At 35.2% G+C, this 15,910-nt stretch overlaps 1 protein-coding gene across 2 annotated transcripts in view; it reads left to right on the top strand.

Moving 5' to 3' along the window:
- The window catches only part of LOC150074877 (microtubule-associated serine/threonine-protein kinase 3-like), a 644,779-nt gene that overhangs the window by 59,933 nt on the left and 568,936 nt on the right, over nt 1-15,910 (top strand). For both annotated transcript variants that reach the window (XM_090389436.1, XM_090389435.1), the window contains exon 3: nt 1,623-1,786. In XM_090389436.1, the coding sequence (XP_090245562.1) occupies nt 1,623-1,786 (164 nt within the window). The remainder of the gene's footprint in view (nt 1-1,622; nt 1,787-15,910) is intronic.

The raw sequence follows: 15,910 nt of genomic DNA, 5'->3' as shown, positions 1-15,910 counted from the left end.
TGAAGATTAACCTCTTAGCATTTGTCCTTTTGTAACCCTAAGTCTAGTGCACTGTAACTTATAGTGCTGGTGTGCCATTAAATCTTCAAAAAATTGTTGATTTTATATAGAACATTTTCCATTAAAGAAAAGTTACGGTTTTTTCATTGTTAGGTTTTGTTTGTTCTAACACTATTGATGAAAATATGTTTACAGGTAGTTACTGACTTTACTAATTCATTCCTAATGCACAATCGTAAAGCTGGAATTTATTTTCCATAGACATAATGTTAAAAATAGGGGTTACGTTATCAACGATGAAATTAGTTAGCTAATTAGTTTGTTTAAACAACGATTGATTTATCCAAAGAAATGAAAACGTAGCCTGTAAAATCAAGCAAATTATAATAATAGAGAAATTATTTATGACTTACAAACGATAATGAATGTTTATTCTTCACCATCATCATCATCGACTAAATGCACACTTGTTGATCTCTCATTATTGGCTCGGCACTCATTGGTTTGTTGCACAAGGAGTCTCCTTCTTCAGAAATGCTTCAAGGGGTGTTTATTTCCAAGATAATCTTCTCTTTTCTTTTTAAATTTCAATCGCATGCATAAGCATTTTTTTTTTTAACGGAATGCACAAATTGCAACGAACATGATTTGTGTGGAGTAAAAAGTTTACGAAGCTTAAAAAAAAAAGGAATGAAGAGAAGGTTCTGAAATTTTATGTATGTTTTTTATACGATTGAAGATTTCAGTAAAGGGGAAACACATTTCACCGTAATAACATAAAAACCCACACTATTTCAGCTATCAGTATTTTCACAAATGCAATAAAATTGAGTTTACTACCCATTTATAATAGATTGCACTAACAGAAAAGCTCAATAAGGTCGAAATTGCAAATTGTTTTAAGGTCGTGACCTCCAGAAATATGCTTTAGAAAAATATCACACAGCCATTCAAAATTGGTTCTTATAACAGAACATACGATACTGATGAAATGTAGTGCATTTTCATGATTTGAATTGGTAACTAATACAATTTACTCTATAACAACAACCTTTTAGAGAGTTATATAGCGAAAATGTCAACTTCCGAGGTTGTGGAACGAATTACCAAAAAATGTGTTATTGGTTTCACATTATATTTTCACGATAAAATGATGTCTCTGGAATGAGTTAATATCGTAAAGCAGGGTACACTGTATTGTATAGCTATGCACGTGGTTTGAAATTCAGTATTTATGAATGTTTAACATTCATTTTTTCCAATTAATGTTCATATTTTCAATTTTGTTGATACTTGATATTTGGGGGAAAAAAAAAGAAAAAAAAACTTTGTAAAGCAAAAACTGGTAAAGCATTAACTACCTGTATATGGTATCTCTGTTATTCAGAATTTACTTGTTGATTATGAACTGTTAATTTTTTTGTTTTTCGTTGAGACCTATACAGTGCTATGAAGATTCTGCTGTTTGTTTTTAGATAGCATGGTGTATGTTGGATTATAAAAAGACATCCATGATTAATTCTTTGGTCCATGTTTTTGCAATTAATTCAGTTGTTGTCCTTAAACTACAATTTTTTTTTCTTATTTCTAAGAATTAATAGATAAATGTATTTCTTCTTTAGTCCCAATGTTCATCCCAGGAAAAGCTGCATCAGTTGTTGTCGCAGCCTCCAGTGGATGATATACGACAAGCCCACCATCATTTTAGCAGTAACGAAAGCAATCCTGGATTAGAAGAGGATGGGAGGCATTCACCTATAATTCGACCCCGCTCACGTAGCCTGAGGTATTTCATTCATATTCATTATCTAATGAGTATAACAAAATTTAAAAGCAGTTACAGAAAAATACATACATTTGATTTTATTCACATTTTAAATTATGAGTATTTTCAGATGTGTATAAGTGTACCTGTTAAGTTATGGGATAAAATAATTTAATTTTACTTATTATTTAAATTCTTTGCTTAAGATATGGCCAAGAATAATTTGGAATAGGAAGGAATTGGGGGGGGGGGTGGAGAAACATAAATATTGCTAATGTTTTGTTAAAAAAAAGCAGTGGTCAATTTTAAAATAATTTGTAGTACTGAATATTTTTCAGAGGACAACTTGAAGTTCTTTATAGATGAGATATGATAATTGGGATTATGCATGAACCAATAATTAATCCCAAATTATTGGGATTAATTATTAGTTCATGCATAAAGAAATAAAATGTGTCCTATTTGTAGCACAGTAACACTATTTGAATAATATTTCACCAACATTTTAATCCTAAAAAATTCTCCTAGTCCTCAGTATCTTCAAAATAATCAATCATAGGTTGCAGAAATTGAAACCTTATTATGTGGAAAACGGCTTTATTGCTGTGACTGTCAAGAAATTAAACTGAACAGCGTTCATATTTGCCTATGTGATAATAGCATAAACGATCCATGCATGAGAAATAGGCTAAACCCAATTTCAGCTATCTTCTTAAATTTTTCATTGTTACTCAGCTCCTATTAAGATACTTGTGATGTCTGTATTTTTTGGGTAATCTACTTGAATGTTTCATATAAGACCTATCACAACATAGTTGGCTGTGCCAATTTTGTGACCTCTGCCAATGATATAACAAGATTTGACATTTCACATATATAAATAGTCTGTGTGCTGTTAAATTTCTCTTTCTACTATGAAATTGTACACTATTCATTCTGATTCACCAGAGTATTTTTTTTTTTTAACATCTACAAAGAGAATACAGTCAGTTCTGCTGTAACACACATTTTCACAACACAAATTTGCTCCATCGCAACTGATATATTAGGGAACAATGCAAGTATAATGCAATTTTCACATTGGCTCATGTGCGATTTTGTCTGCGAGAAACACTAGGTGAACGCAAAACCCGGCACCAAGCTGAACGTAGTGACCTACACAGCAATACATACAATTTTACAAAGCTTAAAAAATGTTAATCGTAAAATGTGTGAGAGCTGTATTTCCCATTTATTGTAGTTGTATTGGTCAGAGACAGACTGTTGTCATTTGCTGTATTCGAGAGATGACACGTGATATTGTGGGCCTACTCATGTTTTCACGAGCTCACATTTTTCTGTTCTAACGGAAATTTTGTGAGGCGTGATACTTGATTGCAGAAGAGCACATTTTTGGAGGTCACTACCATAAAACAATAAAAGCAATTTGCAGTTTCTGATTTATTGGGCTTTTCTTTTAGTGCAATCTGTTATAAACAGATAATAAACTTGACCTTACTGATTTACGTTAATACCGATAGCTGGAATTCTATGGGATTTTACGTTATTACGGTGCAATGTTTCCCCTTTCATGAAATCTCCAATCGTATAAAAAAAATTAATTTTCAGAATCTTCTCTTCATTCTTCTTTTTTAAGCTTTTTAAACTTGTTACTTCGTATCTCACTTGTACAATTTGTGCGTGCGGTGTTTGTTGTTATTGATTGCTTATCTTTTTTTTTTTTTTTTTTTAGTTTTAAATATTACAATCCAAAAAAAAAAAAAAAAGGAAATGTCAGTGAACAGAAATATCAATCAAGCAAACTTCATATCTTGTCAAGGTTAAAGTGCTATATTTAGTGAATTTTTATTTAATGATTAGAAATTTAAGCTGTTTAAACCTGTGCTGGAAATTTTATTGGGTTCTAACTTTTTTTAGTGTTTTACTTAACAGACTGGCAACTTTTTTTGAATGCTCTGCCCCTATCTCTATTTTTCCCATAAGCCCTGTTGTTTTTAATGCGCAAAATACCATGACGCATAGATTTTTAGGAACACGTGTACCGCGTTATAGCAGAACTGACTGTAGTCCTAAAATAGATGCCTCTTAGTTTTTTAAAGAGTGAAAATCATAAATAAATAAATAACCAGTTTAACCCAATGTTGAATAATATTTACTTGGTATTGTATAACATCTGGTTGGCATTGTGAGCCATGCATAAACTGTTTGCAACATAGGTTCAGAATTTTTCAGTGAGAAATTTATCACTTGTATGTGATAATAAAACTCTTTATGATTCTGTATAGTATGAACCTTCTGTAATTATTATAAATATTAATCTAATCAAATAATGCAAGGAAGTGGAAATATACTTATTCTGCAGTTTGTGACCTGTTTTTAAATTTCAACTATCAGTACAAGCACCTTCATCTTGATCAGATCATCCATGAGGTATCTCGTCTCCGAGCTCTTCAGTCCACATCTTCTAAGATGCTTCTTATAGAGATAACCCTTAGCACTCCCAAGTAATCTGGTTGTACTTCTTTGGACCCTCTCTAAAGGTTTTTTTATATATACAGTCAGTCCTCGTATAGCACGATAGTTGTGTTCCTAGAAACCCCTCATGCAATGCAAAATCGTGCAATATAAATAACAGGTCCCATGGGAAAAATAGGGTTAGATGCCGGCCACCCAAGATTGAACACACATTTATAACCAAAACCTTACCAAAGACAATAAATAATCGTAATAAAATATTGCTAATGCTTTTGCTTCTATCGTAAGCAAACTTGTTCTTTGTTTGATCTTCTATCCAAACAGATGACAGCCGTTGCATCTCTACCAATTCTTTGTGTCTTGATCTAATGGATTTTGTTACATTTTTGAGTTGTTCCTTCTATGAAAGTTGTTTTTATTTTCTCTGCATTCTTTCTAATTCTCGGTGTTGCCTCATTCAGGTCTGTATCACATTGTCTTTCATTTCACCCAAAGCGTTTCGCAAATTCATATTTTTTCTCTATCGACAGAGTAGAACTGGCCATTAGTCCTACTGGGGAAACCCCAGTGGGCCGGAGGCCAGAAAACAATGGAGGCTGGTGTGATTTTGGCCATATGTATGAGGCTGCTACAAATTTTCTGCTTCTGTCTACTGATATTGCTTTTCTTTTTCTCTCTCTCTATCACTGTCTTCACCAGGATACTTTTCACACCTTTTAAGTATTTTACTCATTTTTATGGAATAAAGCACAGTTACAAAATGAAGAGGCAAGCTTGATACACATAAACAAAGCTGTGTAGCAACTGAATAAACAACACTGTAAAGGTAGAGGCACACTATTCACACCTCACTAGCTCACATTTTACTAAAGCTCATTTCTGGGGGTTACTACCATAAAACGCAGCGCCTCCATAGCCAGGTGGGAAGGAGCAGCAGTGCGTAGCACACGCTTCTTGATTAGACCGGGGGGTCGAGCCCGTCACCACCAAATATGGAGGATGCGGAAAGGTCAGGGATTGATCACCGCATATCCCGGAGCAATATGGCCTTAGTTGCTAATGCTCCTAAAAACCAAATAACAAATAACTACCATAAAACAATAAAAACAATTTCCAGTTACGTTTCTGCTAGTGGAATCTATTATAAACTGGTAGTAAACTCGATCTAATTGCATTTGTGATAATACCGATAGCTGGAATTGTGTGGATTTTTACGTTATTATGGTGAAATGTGTTTCTCCTTTACTGATATAAAAAACATAAATACATTTTCAGAATCTTCTCTTCATTTCTATCATGTTGCATTCAGTTGGGGGTGATTCCGCATTCGACTACAATTTCTTGTAAACACAAAGGCAAATCGTGCATAAGTGAACTCGATACGTGTTATATATACGATATCGTTCCCCTATTTATAAATCTTGTATGATCGAATTTGTGTAGTGTAAACACGTGTTATACGAGGACTGACTGTGTGTGTGCGTGCGTGTGCGCGCCCATATTTGTGTGTGTGTGGGAATTAACGGGTCTGATAATAGTGCAAGAATGGAAGTGAAATTTACACACAAAAACTAATAAGGGAAGGATAGAAGAAATCGGAAAAGATGTAGAATTTTCAGCCTATAATTCTCTTAATTATAATTCAGTATAACATATAGGATATTTACATTCTTTCTTTTGCACTACTACATCTTTTCAGATTTCTACTATCCTTCCCTTATTAGTTTCTGGCATTTTGTATAAATTTTACTTCATCCTCCTCCTTGCACTATTGACCCATTAATTCTCACATGCATATATACTTTTGCATCCTTTACTGCTGCTTTACACTTTCAGGTGCATCTGTCATATCATCCTTATTTTTATGTATTAACTATCAATTCTTGTTTAAACTCAGTTCTATATTAGGCATTGCGTAATATATATATTAATTTGAAACAATATTTATTTATTTAAAACAATATTAGTAAAATAATAAGAGGAGTTTACCTGAATATAGTGCGTAGAACCCTTCCGTATGATACCCTCCAGAAATTAAAACGGAAAAAGCGAAAAAATCGACAACTTACCTATACATTAGAGTAAATTATAAATAAATAATCAATTTAACACAATTCAAATCAATATAAAACAATTAAAAATCAAATTAACGCAATTAAAAATCAAATTAACGCAATTAAAAGAAACTAACGAAAATATTCAAAACGATTTTCCTTCCTGAAGCTGACAACGCTTTTCGACCGTATGTCGTGATCACAGGAATAAAAATTTCCGAATCGGGTTAAACCTGGTACTTTCCTAAAAATTACAATCTACAGAAGTTCAAGTCCAATGTCAACAAATATCTACTTTGGTCTTCTTAACCTCAAACCCAAGCACGGTACTAAGTACTATAGGTTCTAATACCTCTCGTGTTTGGGGTTCACATAAAAAAAAAAAAAAAAAAAAAACCATAAATAGAGATTAAGGTCCACGCATTGGAGATCAAATATGGCCGCCGAACATTAACCGAATTCTCGTGTAATTTAATTTCAACGGTTTCTGCAATTAATAGTCGCGTATAATTACGTTGAACGTTAAGTATTTTGGCCTCGTTAAATAAAAAAGTATGTTTTTCGTTAATGGCATGAAAGGCTAATTCTGACGCTGCTGAACGAGAAGCAGGAACTGAGGCTTCATGTTGATTTACACGAATATTAAGAGAAAATCGGGTCGAACCTTGATAAGACGAGTTGCAATCACCGCAAGAAATGTTGTATACCAGATCATTAATTTGTGTTGCGAACGCTGAAAGAACCGAGCGATTGTTCAGTATAGTGTGTAACTTCCGTATTGGCCTAGGTACAATTTTAAATTCGGTATCTTTAAAAAATCTGTTAAGCTGTTTGTGCCACTGTTCAACGTATGGGACAGAAATAAAGGTATTTTTTGATATTACTATTGTTGATTGGTATGGTATTTTGTATCCTATCCTTAGCTTGTACTCTGATTCGGTTTATTGTGGTAATGGAATAACCCCTGTTTAAGAATCTGCTAGTTTATATTTGTATTTCTGAGTCCAAAGCAGAATCCGTCGTTGAATATTTATAGGCACTTAGAAATTGATTAAAGATAATTGACCTTTTGTAGGTGAACGGGTGATAGCTATTATAATGTAGAAGCATACCGGTGTTTGTAGGTTTTCGATAGATGTTAAATTGTATTTTATTCGAGTCCCGGGTAAGCGTGAAATTTAGAAAGTTTAATGACTTTGGAAAGGGAGGATACGGATACAAAGTCATTAAACTTTCTAAATTTCACGCTCTTACCCGGGACTCGAATAAAATACAATTTAGCATCTATCGAAAACCTAAAAACACCGGTATGCTTCTACATTATAATAGCTATCACCCGTTCACCTACAAAAGATCGATTATCTTTAATCAATTTCTAAGTGCCTATAAATATTCAACGACGGAATCTGCTTTGGACTCAGAAATACAAATATTAACTAGCAGATTCTTAAACAGGGGTTATTCCATTACCACAATAAACCGAATTAGGGTACAAGCTAAGGATAGGATACAAAATACCATACCAATCAACAATAGTAATATCAAAAAATACTTTATTTCTGTCCCATACGTTGAACAGTGGCACAAACAGCTTAACAGATTTTTTAAAGATACCGAATTTAAAATTGTACCTAGGCCAATACGGAAGTTACACACTATACTGAACAATCGTTCGGTTCTTTCAGCGTTCGCAACACAAATTAATGATCTGGTATACAACATTTCTTGCGGCTATAGCGACTCGTCTTATCAAGGTTCGACCCGATTTTCTCTTAATATTCGTGTAAATCAACATGAAGCCTCAGTTCGCGCTTCTCGTTCAGCAGCGTCAGAATTAGCCTTTCATGCCATTAACGAAAAACATACTTTTTTATTTAACGAGGCCAAAATACTTAACGTTCAACGTAATTATACGCGACTATTAATTGCAGAAACTGTTAAAATTAAATTACACGAGAATTCTGTTAATGTTCGGCGGCCATATTTGATCTCCGATGCGTGGACCTTTACACGCATGCGCGGAGACAAATGATCTCTATTTAAGTGCCAGGTTTAACCCGATTGGGAAATTTTCATTCCTGTGATCACGACATATGGTCGAAAAGCGTTGTCAGCTTCAGGAAGGAAAATCGCTTTGAATATTTTTGTTAGATTCTTTTAATTGCATTAATTTGATTTTTAATTGTTTTATATTGATTTGAATTGTGTTAAATTGATTATTTAATTATTTATAATTTACTCTAATGTACCGGTAAGTTGTTGATTTTTTTCGTTTTTTCCGTTTTAATTTCTGGAGAGTATCATACGGAAGTGTTCTATGCATTATATTGAGGTAAACTCCTCTTATTATTTTACTAATATTATTATCAACGTAGAACATATTGAGTAGTACAGCTCTGATTCATACTATCTAATTTATTTAAAACAAATAAAAATTACTAGTCAGTACAAATTAATGCCATCAAATGATTTAACATCATTTGCCTGAGAATATATTCACTTTTTCTAATTCAATAGCTATAGCATAAAATGGTACCAATCATAACATTAAAATTTAAAAAAAAATTGACAGTGAATATCTGCAACATACAAAGGACCCTATCAGCCTCTATATAAAGCAAAGTTAATAATAATCATAATAATTCCATATTTACAAAGTACAAAAGCAAAAATACAAATATAAAATACAAAATATAAAGAAACTAAAAATAACAAAAATACTGAAAATACAAAATTTATCAGTTACTATTGAATAAGGCTTACATCGAAATTATTTTCATAGGGCTAGCACCTCTCAATATATGCCATCAATAACTATCAAAACTATCTGTTTCTGCATTATATGCCAGCTTTAACCATTTTTATGTTATACTAAATATAGTATGAATCATAGGTTAAGTTGTAATTTAAGTTGATGTAAATTAATTTAAAATTGACGGCAGACCGGCAAAAATAAATGTTAGCCCTACAGATAGCAAAACTAAAATAATTAATTAAAACTGTATTAAAAATATATATACAAATGTTTCTAATACCTATGAAAAATTATATACAAGTGTTATTTGTTACTTGTGAAAAGCAAAGCAAAGGTATAAACCAATATTAAGCCAAAAGGAATAGGCTTCAAGGATAGAAATAGTACCTCAATCTCCTTTGAATACTCTAATAGATTTTGAGGCACAAGATATTACAGTTAAATAGTATACAGATAGGAGCAAGAATAAGAATGCAAACTACTACGGAAAATTACAGGGGGTGTGACGTACTGTACCTTAGTGTGGTTCCGGTAATTCGTTGTGTAAAGGAGCATGTACTTATAATAATTATAAGGCTATGACATTTGATTTACTGCTAATTAAACAGCCGTTATCGGAATTGCAATATAGATTTATTGTCGCTACCATTGATAAGGCAGCCAACAACTACAGTATTATTTGTAAAAAGGTTTCTACTGCTACTGTAGCCAAAGAGCTTAACAACAGCACAACCTGCTGGAAAGAGGAAACAAGCAGTAATATTATCAGCAAGAGACTGTTGCAATGAATAAAATGTTAAAACTGAACTACTCTAATACTAAATGTCCATATATACATTGGATCCCTAAATTTCATAAGTCCCCAGTTGAATTTAGGTTTATAACTTCTTGTAGAGATAGTTAAGTAAAAATACCGCATAAAAAGCTAGAATCTTTGTTAAAAACTGCATTGGAAAATGTAGGGGAATCTAAAATTATTTTAAATAATAACATAGTCTTGGATTACCTATTCTATGGAAATTAGACATATCAGTACTTGTGAAAAATCTTTTATACTTGTGAAAAATCTTTTCACAAGTATATCTCATGACAATCTAAAAAAGGTATTCAGTTAATATTAGAATACATATAGTATTCCAGTAATGTAAATATCCATATAAGTATTCCAGTAATACTTAACTTGTGATAAGTATTACTGGAATAATCTAATAGACTTAGATATATTTAATTTTTTTTTTTTTTTTTTTTTATGTAAACCCCAAACAGGACAGGTATAGAACCTATAGTACTTAGTACTGTGCTTGGGTTGGAGGTTGAGAAGATGAAAGAAGGTATTTGTTGACATTGGACTTGAACTTCTGTATACTGTAGTTTTCAGGAAATACGTAGGAAGGAAGGTTGTTCCAGAAAACGGCAGTTGAATGAATAAACGAGGAAGATGAAAATTTGGTTCTGTGAGTTTGAAGTTGGACAGTAAATGGATGTTGGCTGGTGGTGGCACGTGTTTGGGCTGTTTTGAAAGAGAGAGCGGGAATTATAGAAGCCAATTCAGAAGAACAGTGCCCATGGAAGTATCTGTAGAATAGGCATGCAGCAGAAACAGTGGGTCTATGAGACAGCGAGTGGAGAGACTCTGTTAGAGAAGAATCATTAATTAACCTAATTGCCCTCTTCTGAATGGAATCAAGAAGCCTGAGAGAGGTTTTGGGGGCACCACCCCAGATGTGGGAACAATATTCCATGGCAGGGTGGATTTGCGATTTATACAGAGTGAGCAGCTGTTTGGAAGAAATGTAAGGTCGAGAGCGAAAGAGAAAACCAAGTTTTTTAGATGCAGAGGAAGCAATATTTGTTATGTGCTTGTGCCAAGAGAGATTAGAAGTCAGGGTAATCCCCAAAAGTTTTTTGGTTTTTTTTTTTTTTAGGAGCATTAGCAACTAAGGCCATATTGCTCCAGGGATATGCGGTGGTCATTCCCTGACCTTTCCGCATCCTCCGTATTTGGTGGTCATGGGCTTGAACCCCGGCCTAATCAAGAAGCGTGTGCTACGCACCGCTGCTCCTGCCCACCTGGCTACGGAGGCGCCACCCCCAAAAGAGATATATCATGTTGCCTAGAAATCGGAGTGTCACTAAAGATGAGCATAGGAGCACAAGAATACTTTTTGCGAGATTTAAGACAAGACTGAGTTTTAGAAGGGTTGAAATTAACCAAGTTGTCTTTGCCCCACTGGAGAATTACCTGCAGATTGGCATTTAAGGAATTGGTAGCAGATTTTCGAGAAGTTGAAGCTGATTGAGCAGGAGAAGGTTTCTCAAAATGGAAAGTGGAATTCAATGTGCTATCATTGGCAAAACTATGGATAGGATTTCCAGTCAGTGGAAGAAGGTCATTAATATACAAGAGGAAAAGAGTGTGGGAAAAGAACTGAACCTTGGGGGACACCGGCATTAGTGGAGAAGTTAGATGACAGAGAGCCATCTACCATCACCCTCAGTGAGCGATCAGAGAGAAAACTGGATAACCAATTACTAAAAACAGTTGGCAAAACATAAGATGGAAGCTTGTTTAAAAGACCTTTATGCCAAACACAATCGAAAGGCTTTGAGATGTCAAGAGCAACTACTTGTGTTTCACCAAACCTTTCCATTGAATTAGTCCATAAAAGGGTAACATAAGCCAGAATATCACCAGTGGATTGACATTGACGGAATCCATACTGGCGATCGTTGATCAGATGGAAGGTTACTAGGTAGTTTAAGAGTTGGTGGTTAATTGATTTTTCCATTACTTTAGAAAAGAAGTAATTTCAATGGGACAATAATTGGATGGGAGGGATTTGTCACCCTTTTTAGGAACTGGCTGGATATGAGCAAATTTCCAAGCAGAAGGAAAAACACCTTTGGAATAAGAAAGTGAAAAAAGGTAGTAGTAGTAGTGGCATGTGATGCAAGAAAGCAAATGTATGAGCTTATGCAGCATCAGCCAACAAAAAAAAAAAAAAAAAAAAAAATCACACCATTCTCTCCAAATGCCTGTCCAGTTCCTCCTTAAATTTATTCAACCTATCTACTTCCAGAACGACAGATGGAAGTTTGTTCCACCAATTAACCAACCGCTGGCTAAAGGAAAATTTCCACACATCTATTCTACATCTGTGCATGTTCAACCCATTCAAGGCCTTATATACCTCAATCAGATTATTGCGCAGGTGCCTAGTCTCCAGCCACTGCAATTTGCAGAACTTAAGCCTCTCTTCGTAAGAGGATCCCTTCATTCCCCTCACCAATCTTGTTGCCCTTCTCTGTACACGCTCAAGTAAATCTACATCCTTCCTAAAATGAGGCCTCCAGACCTGTACGCAGTACTCAAGGCGTGGCCTCACCATTGCCTTATACAGAGGGATAATCACCTCCTTTTCCCTGCTAGCAAAATTCCTATATATCATTGACAAAACCCCATGACCTGCCCTGGCAGCCTGTCTGCATTGCTCAGAAAACTTCAATTACTCCCAGGTCTTTTTCATTTTCTCCCACTTTAAGTGTAGTACCACACAGTTGGTACGTTTCTCTGGGGTTACTTCTACCCATATGCAGTACTTTGCATTTGTCAAGGTTAAATTTCAGTTGCCACTTCTTAGCCCATCTGCCCAAATTATCTAGATCATGTTGCAGTAGCACACTTCCATTACTGTCATTAACAACCCTGCCAACCTTTGTATCATCTGCAAACTTCGACATTAAGCCTGATATACCTTCATCAATATCATTGATAAATATACAAAACAACAGTGGACCTAACACCGAACCCTTTGGGACTCCACTAATTACATTAGTCCAAGAAGAGTAGCACACATTGATTACCACCCTCTGTCTTCACGCACTTAACCATCCTTTTATCCATTGTAGCAACTTACCCTTAATACCATTCTGCTCCAATTTGTACAATAGTCTTCCATACACAACAGTGTCAAAAGCTTTCGTGAAATCCAAATATATGATATCAGAATTATTTTTTGCATAGAATAGTTCCTTTGTAACCACATCATAATATCCTATCAAATTTGTCAGACAAAACTTTCCCTTAACAAACCCATGCTGTGTCAGAATTATTGCTGCAGTCTTGTCTAGATGATCCTGCAATGCATCTTTAACCAGTGACTCCATTATTTTACCCAGAACAGAAGTTAAACTAACTGGTCTGTAATTACTCGTGTCACCCTTCGATCCCCCTTTGTGAATTGGGGATACATTTGCACATCTCCAATCCATGGGAAACTCCCCTGAGTCCAAGGATGCTCTCATAATTATGGCTAAGGGTTTGCTTAGTTGCTTTGCTGCCTCCTTTAATATAACTGGATAGATCCCATCCACCCCAGGTGCTTTTCTTATGTTTAACTTCAACAATTTCTCTTCCACTTTGCTCTCAGTTATTACAAAATCATTAAGTATCTTGCTACAATTTGATAACCTTCTGCCATTTTCAAACCTTAATAATTCCTCACGTGCGAATGTAGATGCAAAATACTCATTGTTTGTTTGCTATCTGAGCAGGATCATCAACAGTCGAACCATCGATGTCAAGTGGACCAATCAGATTCACCCCCTTCCTTTTAGAGTTTATATAAGTAAAGAAATCCTTGCTGTTTTTCTTAGCATCTTTTGCGAAGGATTTCTCGTAATCTGCCTTCGCCTGCCGAACCTCCTTTGTCACCTGATTACAGACTAGCTTATATCTGCCATAGGCCTCTGAGTCGCTTGATAATTTATATGCATCCCATGCATTTTTCTTCTCTGTTACGAGTCTCATTAGTTCATTTGACAACGATTTAGGCCTAAACCTTGAACAATATTTCTTAATAGGTATGAAACTTTTAGTAGCTTCCACGATTAATTCCTTGAATGCTTCCCACTTAGAATTTACTGTTGGTAACATCGTCAGTTGATCCCACTGTACAGAATTTAAAAACTGTCGGAGACCACTGTACTCGCCTTTACGGAAGCAAAAACCCTTTCCTTTACCCCTGATGGTAATTAAATCTTTAAGTAAATCCCACGTCAGTACACTGTGATCACTGCCACCTAGTGGTTCTTTTATTTGCAAATAGGAGTAAGTTCTGGAGCACAGGTTTTGAGAACAAGTGGAGAAATACCATCAGGACCTGAAGCTTTCTTAGCATCAAGATTCTTCAAAATCCTTCTAACATCCTTTTGACGGAAGACCACAGGAGGCATTGAATGGAGTGTGTTGGGAATAGTGGGAGGTGTTTTACCAAGATCATTAATACATGAGTTGGAAGAAAAATGGGATGCTAGCAGGTCAGCTTTATCCTTGGCTGAAGTGACAACAGAACCATCTGGTTTGGACAGAGGTGGGAGCAGAGATGGGCAAAAGTTGCGGCCAATAGCTTTGGCAAGAGACCAGAATGCTCGGCTACCATTAGGCAAGAAGCAAGTTTTCTGCTCTTAGCCTGTTCAAACTCTAGTGTGGACTGATTAATAACTGCTTTACAATTGTTGCGAGCTTTGGTGCAGGCAGAAAATGAAACTGAAGAATTAGAAAGAAGCCAATTACGATATGCAGCATTCTTCTCTTGGACAGCCTTAGCACATTTTATGGAAAACCAAGGTTTAGATAAAGGACGAGATTTTAAAGTGGAGTTTGGGATAAAGGATTCCATTCCTGCAAGAATAATTTCACTGACACGATCTGAGGAAACGTTGACATCAGAAGTTTTGAAACAGTAATCCGACCAAGGAAAAGAAGAAAAGAAGTCTCGCAGGTCATCCCATTTAGCATTCTTTTAGTGCCAAACAACACGAGGTTGGGAATAGCCGTGAGATAAAGGCTCCATTGGAGAAGAGACAATCACCAAGTTGTGATCTGAAGTGCCTAAAGGACCTCTCACTTCAACCGTGTACTTAGAAGGGTTGTTTGTGAGAAAAAGATCAAGCGTATTGGCTGTATGATTTGGATTGTCCGATATTCTTGTAGGTAAATGAACAATCTGTGCAAGGTCATTAGTAATTGCAAAAGCCTCAGCATCTCGACCTGCTGGGTCGGTGTGACTAGAAAACGGAAGCCAGCTGGAGTTGTGAACATTAAAATCACCAAGGAAAATTACCTCACTGTTAGGAAAGTTGGACTGGAGAAAGTCAAGTTGATAAGATAGGAAGTCATAGAGCTCCAAGTGATTAGTGCAGTTGGGAGAACGGTAGTGACAACAGATGAATTTGACACAATGAGGTAGAGAGATTTTAAGCCAGAGAAGATCAAAGAGAGGAGATTCCAAATTGCCAAGTCTCTGACAGGAAATATCAGAACGGACAAATGCACAAATACCACCTTTGAGGCGAAAGGAATCATACAGTGAATAATTTGGGCATTTGAGATGAGCAGTAGTTGATTCAACCGATAGCTGAGATTCTTTGAGAAAAAGTACATGGGGTTTGGCAGACTGCAAGTGGAAATGGACATCGAGATTAGAATTGAGACCACGTATATTTTTGAAATGAATTAGGAAGTGCTTTATCATAATTGCTATATCATCAATGGTAGTACAGTATATAGACAGCATATGGATATAGCTATGGGGGCGTGTAGTTTGTGTATTGTAGCCAATCTATATTTGCATCACTATGAAAGCAAATTTAGTAAAAGAACAGTACTTTTTAGATATATAAAAATGACCTTATTGCTATTAATAAGCCTAATTTTTTACAGGATATTGCTATTTTTTATCCTACTGAATTGCAGCTTGAGTGTACGAATAAACAGTATTTTAGCAGCCACATTTATAGATATAGAAATGTATATTGTAAATGAGAAAATACAGACAAAAGTATATGATAAAGGTAGAG

Source organism: Mastigoproctus giganteus, unplaced genomic scaffold (assembly GCF_048544385.1).
Source record: "Mastigoproctus giganteus isolate SK-2022 unplaced genomic scaffold, ASM4854438v1 scaffold_18, whole genome shotgun sequence".
Lineage (NCBI taxonomy): Eukaryota > Metazoa > Arthropoda > Arachnida > Uropygi > Thelyphonidae > Mastigoproctus > Mastigoproctus giganteus.
This window is presented reverse-complemented; position numbering and strand designations above follow the sequence as displayed.